At 35.6% G+C, this 8,963-nt stretch overlaps 1 protein-coding gene across 2 annotated transcripts; it reads left to right on the top strand.

Annotated features, from left to right (window-relative positions):
* The first annotated feature begins 1,037 nt into the window (after positions 1 to 1,037).
* Positions 1,038 to 7,183, top strand: LOC130741600 (hydroxyproline O-galactosyltransferase HPGT1). 2 transcript variants are annotated; one of them, XM_057594414.1, is made up of 12 exons: positions 1,038 to 1,352; positions 1,426 to 1,489; positions 2,088 to 2,137; positions 2,275 to 2,468; positions 3,339 to 3,396; positions 3,480 to 3,552; positions 4,111 to 4,234; positions 5,435 to 5,522; positions 5,618 to 5,668; positions 6,156 to 6,227; positions 6,306 to 6,418; positions 6,693 to 7,183. In XM_057594414.1, the coding sequence occupies exons 1-12, from the start codon at positions 1,237 to 1,239 to the stop codon at positions 6,713 to 6,715; spliced, it is 1,026 nt and encodes a 341-aa protein (XP_057450397.1). In that variant the 5' UTR covers positions 1,038 to 1,236; the 3' UTR covers positions 6,716 to 7,183. The 2 variants fall into 2 exon arrangements, with proteins under 2 accessions (XP_057450397.1, XP_057450396.1); XM_057594413.1 differs by having other exon boundaries at positions 1,056 to 1,352; positions 3,333 to 3,396.
* Positions 7,184 to 8,963: the final 1,780 nt, after the last annotated feature.

Genomic DNA, 8,963 nt, shown 5'->3' with positions numbered 1-8,963 from the left:
ATGATTTCTTTGCTTTGTCAAGACGTTATTAGCTGATTTTTATTTTCGTTTTGTTGTTTAATTTCCCACTGTAACAAAAAAAAAATCAATGTTAAGTTATAAAAATAAATTCAATAGTAAGAAATATTTTTATTTTATTATATATATTCTTTTTAAAAAATTTAAATATCAAGTGGTAAGAGCTAGGGACATAAGGGTTGGGTGGGGTGAAGGGTCCCGGGTTCGAACTCGGAGAATGGATTAATTTACTAACATTTATAACAACTAACATTTGCCTATAAAAAAAACTTCATATTAATGGACCATTAAATAAAATTCATTTATTGAAGATATTATTTAATTATTATTTGATTTTGAAAATTTTAAATTATTTGAAGATATTTGATACAAAAACTAATAATTTTTAAAGAATTACTTAAATAGTTTAACATTAATTTGATTAAAATGTTAGTCAAAGATTTTACTAGTTAATTATTAGTTTGTTTTTCAAAATATTAACTAATATTTTATTTTATCACATGATTAATTATAAGAATGAGGAAAGTTTGTGTCACGTCTCAATTCCACCTACATCCAAAGAGAGAAAAATAAAAAATATGATTGGTAATGTGATAGAAAAAACTTGGTCAATGCACCACAGCTGTTATCTCTTTCTCTGGGACTAGGACTACACCATTCTGTCTCGTTGAGCTTCCGTCTCTCGTATGCTACTGGGTGTCCCTCCTGGATCAAGACTCTTCCAAATTCCAATGGTATAGTCTGATGCTTCAGTGTGCACTTCGAAAGGTACAAATATAGTCTGACAACTTCAATACATGTTGTCATTTCGTGGGTTTTGTTTCGCACGGTATAGCGCTACTCTCATTTTTTCTTCATCGGTAAATAGCACTACTTTTTAACTTAAAAGTGTCCTTGTATGATGGTTTAAGTGGTAGGAGCTGGGGATATATGAGTTGGGTAGGGAAGGTTCAGAGATCAAATCTTGGCGGATGCAATTTATCTTTCCGATCATAAAAAATATTTTTTTGTATTGTCATATGCTGAATCCCGAATATAGGGGTAATTGATATACTTATCCCTAAAAAGAAAGAAAGAAAAAAACTCACTCACTTACCCAGTGGTTGCTGCTGGTGGTGGTGGTGACTGGTGAATTGTCTCACCAGCACAAACTTTGCTAACTTTGCTTCTTCCGAGTTCTCTCTGCAAACCGTTTTCGTCGATCATTTGCAGTTCAAAATGCAAAGCAAGAAGGGATCGAGCCATAGACTGAGCAACATGGCTCATCGATCCCGCATATCTTCACTTCTCATCTCCATGTTCGCCACTTTCGCCTCCATCTACGTCGCCGGAAGGTTAGCTTCCTTCCTTCATCTTCTCTCACGCAGAGTACAATTTTCTGTACTTGATCTTAATTTTCTTGTTCAGGTTGTGGCAGGACGCACAGCACCGTGTTTATCTCATCAAAGAACTCGATAGAATCACTGGCCAGGTCACTCCCTACTCTCTCTCTCTCTCTCTCTCTCTCTTGATTCGTCCTCACTTCAATTTCAATCACGCTTTTTTGATCGCTTCTCACTCTCTTGCACCGGATTTGCTATGAATCATTGTGAATTCAGTTACTTGAAGTTAGGGATCCGATCTTCGAACTGTGAATGCGTTTTCCTTGTTTAGTGTAATTGCAGTATCAATATTGTTGCATTTGAGTTTGATCTCATAGTATGATTTTGAGAAATAGTTTATTTCGTTGCTGAATGACTCACTGTCACAGTAGTTTACTTGAGCAAAGCTATGTGGCGCGATCAATTCGCAGATGAAACCGGCGAAAACCACATCCAATGGCTTAAGTTAAATAAGAAATTGACAACACAGGGATAAAATTGCAAGCTGAAACTTAAACACAGGGATATATACTTAAGTCGTGAATGGAATCCATCGTGGTATTTAGTTTTTTCCTATTTACTTTGACCTATTTGAGTTGAGATCACTCTGTCAGGGACGTATATATATGTTTGACACATTAGGATATGGACATGTGTTTCTACTTATTTTTCTGGCTAAGTTAACCACAAGATTCTTACTTATTCTAGGGACAATCTGCTATATCAGTGGATGATACATTGAAGATCATAGCCTGCAGGTGAATTAATTTTTCTTGATAGAAAATTGCAAAAAGTTATTGATTACTATTTCATTTTTTTTTTTATCTGCTTTTGTGTTGATATAAGCTTCTTAACTTCTTTCATGATCGTACTGTTTAATTATGTGATCGTTCAGGGAACAACATAAGAAGCTTGAATCCCTTGAGATGGAACTTGCTGCAGCTAGGCAGGAGGGTTTTGTTTCAAAGCCCTTGATACAGACTAATGGGACTTACTCTGAGAGAAGGCCCTTGGTAGTGATGGGTATACTAACAAAGTTTGGCCGCCAGAAGAATAGAGATGCAATTCGCAGGGCATGGATGGGAAGTGGTAATTATATTCTTTGCTTTCTCTTGCTCAGTGATGAAAGTCTGTAACATTGTGAATAACCCTGCCTCAAATATATCTAATCTGAGTCTTGAGTATACAGTTACGTATATAGTCATTTAAAATGAACAATAAAACAGAAAATATGAAACTTTATGTAAAGAATGCTTAGTAAAGCCTGAACTCTGAACACTTAATATATCATGATGCTATATGGAAAGAAAAGTTCCACAGGGAAATCTAATGAATGTGTAGTAACCAATCAAGAGAGGACTGATAGGAAAACATGGGTATGGCCGTACGGGTGAAAATACATGGGGAGGTTTGAAAATCAATTTACACTCTTTGTAGTATTGTATAGTTTCGTCCTTCAAATCTTTGTGCCATCAAGTGTTTTTCATCACTTATTACTTACATCATGAGCTGATGCGAGTACAATAATAAAATTATGGTCTTTTTTTCATTACAGCTGCACGTCACCCATTGATAATGAGTTAAGGTACAGATAAAAAGACATGAGGACCTTGGCATTTTTAGTTTCCTACCTCTATGGAGAATGCTTCTCTCTTTGATTTCCATACTAGAGAGGAATCAGCTTCTTCTTATTATAATATTTTAATTCCTTTGATACCTGATATCTGATATTAAATAAATAAAATCAAATGTAACTCTGTTTTATAGTATATTGCGTTCAATGATTTATTTCATGGATCCTGAACTTAGTTATTTCTTTGGTTCATGATATATTTAACTTTCTAGTGTATTTTGGATTGTTTGTTTACAGCTTTTTTATAAAATGGGTTACAGCTTTTTGCACTAAGATTGTGGTTTAGAAGAGGTTTTAATTTTAAAGCACTATATTTGTAGGTACAGCTTTGAAGAAAATAGAAGATGGAAAGGGCATTGTTGTGCGATTTGTTATTGGTAGAAGGTTTAAGTTCTTACTTTAGACTTGTTGGGGTTGGGGGTGATTCCGTAGGAACCATCACTTATGAATTACGAATGACTTTGCAGTTCAAATCGCGGGGACAGTCTGGATAAAGAGATTGATCGAGAGAATAGGCTGAATAATGACTTCTTAATTCTTGTATGTTTGACCAATTTATGAATTTTATTCCTTAATGTGCTTACAAACTTTCTATATTATCCAGACAGAAAATTTTACAGGATTTGATTTTATACTTATATCATTTGGCATTCACTTTTCTGTAAAAAGCAAGTAAATTTTCTCATTCTGAATTTGACCTGAAGCTTCCAGAACACTGTTGCAATCAGTTTGTCAGCAGTTTCAGAAACCACTGTTGTGTTTTGATAAATAGTTTTAACACTGAGCATTTTATATTTTATTCTTCTAGTTCCAATGTTAAAATTGCACTTGTTGTATTGAAGCATTAGAAAGCCAAATACTGATCATATTTGAGATGAAATCAATTTGAATGGTGTACTCATTGTGTTTCTTTAGAGTAGTTTAAATTAGCAGGCAGATATGAGGTTAAAAGTAATACATTGGCACTTATAGTTGCCTAACATCGTTAATTCTTAGTTCTTACTGCTTACATAACGTTTGTGATTTGCTTCCTCTGAGTGGAGCAGGTTCAAGAGCATTAACTTGTTACCTCACCACCTTCAACAATTATGTTGGCAGGATGATCATGTGGAAGAAAATGCTGGATACCCAAAGAAGGCTAAATTGTTCTTTGCTCATGCTGCAGACAAATGGGATGCGGAGTTTTATGCTAAAGTCAATGATGATGTTTATGTAAATATTGGTTAGTTTTTCTTTGACTGGTTGAGATGATAACTTTTTCAATGCAATTTACCTATTATTTCACTGTTGTTGTTGTAATATGTTCCTTTTATTTGTTAATTGAAATCCACTGCTAAATCATTCCATGTTTTAGAGAACTCCATTGTTGCAGATGGAAAATGATCTGCTTATAAAAAAAAGATGGAAAAATGATCTTATGACATTGATTTTCTGGTCAGCATATAGAAAGTAGTGGCAATCAATGATCATTTATTAAATTATGGATAATTTTACCATTTTTTAAGTCCTAGTATAGCTCATGTTGATGGGTTTCTAGGAAATAGCAGAAATCCCTGAAAATCACTTTTTCTCATAAGCTACATTTTGAAGCTTCTTAAAAAACCCACTGTGATTGAAGATGGAGATGAAGATTGGGAATCAGGTTTTGAATTTTTAAGGACAATATTATCCAATATGATTTTTCATATTTACAACCCCCGTCCTCACCTCTATGTTCCTCTCTCCTTGATAGTTCCTGGAAATTCTCTAACAATTTCTCATGGATTCCTCTCTGCATCTTGACTTGGAATCTTAGCTAGGTCCATTTATTCTTCAATTTTTCAATGCCCTATCTCTATTTTTGTTTTTCCAGCAGCATATTTTTTTATTTGACTTCTGCTTTCTTTGCCATATGTTTGGTTGCTTTTCCTAGTCATGCCTTTGTTTTGAAAATTGTCGTCTTCTTTTCCGAAAGAGTGAAAGTATTGAATTTTTATTGGATTTACCTGAGATGATGTACCCATTATCCCGCAAGGAGTTGTTTACTGTATTGTTTTCTTTCGCTCGGTCGTGGTTTTAGAGAATAATCAGAGGCTGTAAGCTTGGTCTGTTAACGTACTAAATTTTTCTTAGTTACATGAAATTGTTTACATAGATCATCTTGCAGTTGTACATAATAAAATTTTGCATTATGGCCTTAAAGTAGCTATGGAACTGGGGGTTACTTTTCTGTTAAGTTCATCTTTAAAGCAGTTTAACTGGAAAATATCAATCTTTTGATGGCAAAGGTTTTTGCACTGCCCTTGTAATAGGTTTCTGTCTTTTTATGGTTTCTACTTTCTAGTCTGTCCTTCGTTGCCCTATTTAATAAAATTCCAAAGAGGTTGCTTCAAATTTTCAGATGGATATATGTCTTGCAACTTAATTGATTCTTCCTTTGCAGATGCCTTGGGAGCTACACTAGCAAATCATTTGGACAAACCTCGGCTTTACATTGGATGCATGAAATCAGGCGAAGTTTTTTCTGAGCCGTGAGCCCCTTATCTTGTTCAAACTTTGAAACGTCATTTGCTTTATGAAGAATTCATTTTATGGTTCTCATACTGGTGTCTGTGAATTATGGCAGGAACCATAAATGGTATGAACCAGAGTGGTGGAAATTTGGTGACAAAAAATCGTAAGCCAAGAAACCAGTTGTTTCATTTGATTGAACAATTGCACTAATTTTACAGCATGTCAAACTTAGATGAATTAATCATGTATGATACAGTATTAACCAGTTTTGAATAGCTGCATGTGGATCCATGTTGAGTCCTTGTTTATTTTTCTTGATTATCTGCAATGCTATGCGTTTGTTGATCCCATTAGTAAAAAACTGCATTATGAGTTTTGATTTTGCTTCTCCAAACAATCTTTAGTGGAGAAGCCTATTATGTTACATTATCATACTTCTGCCAAAATCCTATGGCCTTGCAAAATAGAACTCAATGTATCATCTATCATGTGATAGTTGAGGATTTAAACCAAGAGTTGGCCAGTTCAATATTTCGTTTGTCTGGTATTCTGGGCACAGATGTGGGTGCATTGATGTGTTTTATGTATCACAAATACTTATCTTCATATCTATTTATCTCGTAATGATTATTAAATCTCCTGTTTAACAGATATTTTCGTCATGCATCAGGAGAGATGTATGTCATATCACGAGCTTTGGCTAAATTCATATCAATAAATAGGTCAGATCCACTCTTTGCTTCGATTATACTGTTAGTTACTGTTCAATGCATCAATCTTGAATTCGTTTGAATTGGCAGATCTATTCTTCGTTCCTATGCCCATGATGATGTGAGTGCTGGATCCTGGTTTATTGGGCTTGATGTGAAACATGTTGATGAGGCAAAGTTTTGTTGCTCATCTTGGTCAACAGGTCTGTCTCTGTCTCTCTCTCTCTCTCTCTCTCTCTCTCTCTCTCTCTCTCTCTCTCTCTCTCTCTCTCTCTCTCTCTCTCCCCCCCCCCCCCATGTTTGTGTGTTGCATGTCCACATGTGCTAGTTTAAAATTCAAGTTCATAACATAGTCTCGTAGCCACTGAAAAGACGGCCTTTGAGTAATGTGCAGAATTTACTTGACATGAATGGTTGGCATATGTGTCAAATTTAATTTGCAACTTCAAGCTAATGCAACATGGTTTTGTTTTTCAGGAGCAATTTGCGCAGGAGTTTGAGTTGATTCCAGTGCGTTCTTGTGAGAAGATTACCATCGTACCGAAGAGTCGCCCATTGTTAAAAGGTTTTCCTAAGATCTTTTCACCTTTATTGGAAGCTGAGTGATTCCTGTAGATTTTCGCTGGAAAATTGCTTCTAGATTTGAAGTCTATTCGGCAATATAGTTCCACTAACCTGCGACCATAGTAAATTTGTGGGTTGAAGGCTTACTTGCAGTTATATGGCATGCAATATTGCAATATAGTACAGCTGATAAAGATTTGCCTTTTCAGCCATAATATAAGTTCTATCATTTTATAGTTGATTCATTCATTCATGGGCATAAAGGAAGATGGCTTTTCTTGTTGTAGATCCATAAATGTTACAGTGAAAGTATTTATAGGAAAGGTATTTGTACATGGCAGTGGCAGGGAATTTTGAGTCATGGTGATGCTCTATTTATAAGTAAACAGTTTCTGTTGACATTATCACACTTACATTATAGATTACGCGGGCCATGAATCAGTGCTTTAGATTCGTAAGATCTTAAAAGAGTGGCAGGGTGCCAGAATCAAGCACAGTCCCGATTCAACAATCTATGCTGTCCCAGTAACCCACGAATCTATTTATTATATAATTTTTAAAGTGCGAGTGATGATGTTGACACTTCCATATTGCTTTGTTTGAGGGGAATGGAGGGAAGGGAAGGGGAGGGGAGGAGTTTTTTTAAAGTTAGTATGTTGCTTCATTTTTTAGAAGGGGAATGGAGGGGGCAAAAACCCCTCCTCTAAGTCAATTTTGTGTCCCTCCAAAAGTGGAGAAATTGGAGGGGAGATTTTTTATTGGACAGTAATACCCTTCTTTAATTTTAAAACTCTTCTTTATTTTACTGTACTGTTTCTTTTTCCCAGCCTTCGTCCCTTGACCGTTTTCATCGTCCTCCTTCTCTGGTTCTACCAAAAGTTCCCTTCCATTCTTTTAATTTACAACATGGTTAAATATCTCTCTCACATTAGAACCTGCACACCCTAAATAAACGACAATCCCAGTGATATGGATTGATGCTGAGGAGAAATAAAAAACGGCAGAATATTTACATTTTTGCAAATATGTATCCAGGAAAAAGATATTTGGTACGACCAAAGAGCGTACGAACCGGCACGAGACGTGCAATTGTTCAGTCCGTTTCCCTTTCTCTTTTAGGTGGCCTTATTTTTCCCATTCTCTGCTACTTTCCAAAATTACTCGTTTTTCTCTTCCACTTTCTATTGTCTCAAACTCTCAATTGCAACCATTTTCTTCTATGGACTACAAAGACCCATATCAGTGGTGGATTGGGTGCAGCGTGACCACACAATACACCTACAGCTCTTGCTGGAAAAAAGAAAATTGCATGTGAAGAGTGAATCATGATTGACAATTCATGATTGGAATTAACAGAATGAAAATAGGGAAATGGAAAAGAAATGGGAAGGAAAATACAGGGATGGAAGTGGAAAGGGGAAGAAAGGGCTCACCAGATCTGATGGTGTAAAAGGTGGGTGGCGGTGGTGGCGTGAAAACGGCGGCAACAGCGGTGACTCATCGGCGACAACGGCGGTTATGTCGAAGGGAAGGGTGCGCGTGACTCTGTGGACTGTGGGTGTTGGTTCCCAAATTATTTCACTGTTTTGGTTTTGTTAATTTTTTTTTGCTTTTAAAAATGGCAATTTCTTTGGAACCCTTTCAAAAATAGAGGGTTCCATACCTTTTAGTCGTGTTTTCTTCATAATAGACTTTTTAAAATTTACAAATACGACCTTTGTATGGTAAAAAATGAACTAAAGGGTATTGTGCCCTCTTATTTTCAATGGGTATCGGAGCAATACCCTTTAAAAATTCTATTTTTAAATCCTCGTGCCCCCTCGTGCCCAGATATCTCGTGTCATATAGCGGTCCTCATGTATCCATGGATATATCTATCTTACTTTTTTTACTAGTTTCTTTATCTAATTAGGTTTGGTTATTTTTGTAATTTTTTAAAAAATGGATGTGTATTTATAGGAATAATTAGTAACGATAAACATAATATGTTTTAATAGTTAACAATTTAAACTTTTTAAATCTTTTTGGTGAATGGGAAAACTAACAAATGACTAAAGGACAAGAGCTAAAACATCCCAAACAAAAAAGGCACAACAACATCTGGGGGATTATCAAGACTAGTAAGTTCACTCGGCAAACAAGCACCAAAACTAGCAAGGCCATTAGCTTCTCTAGAAATATGGT

This window comes from Lotus japonicus, chromosome 1 (assembly GCF_012489685.1).
Source record: "Lotus japonicus ecotype B-129 chromosome 1, LjGifu_v1.2".
NCBI classification, from domain to species: Eukaryota; Viridiplantae; Streptophyta; class Magnoliopsida; order Fabales; family Fabaceae; genus Lotus; species Lotus japonicus.
Note: the sequence above shows the minus strand (reverse complement) of the source record. Positions and strands in the feature narration are given on the sequence as shown.

Bases quoted from the DNA above. Each gene is read 5' to 3' on its own strand.
- LOC130741600 (XM_057594413.1), top strand. From the start codon at position 1,237: ATGCAAAGCAAGAAGGGATCGAGCCATAGACTGAGCAACATGGCTCAT. The intron at 2,138-2,274 runs GTGAATTAATTT...GTGATCGTTCAG, and splicing joins TTGAAGATCATAGCCTGCAG to GGAACAACATAAGAAGCTTG. The intron at 6,419-6,692 runs GTCTGTCTCTGT...TTTGTTTTTCAG, and splicing joins TTGCTCATCTTGGTCAACAG to GAGCAATTTGCGCAGGAGTT.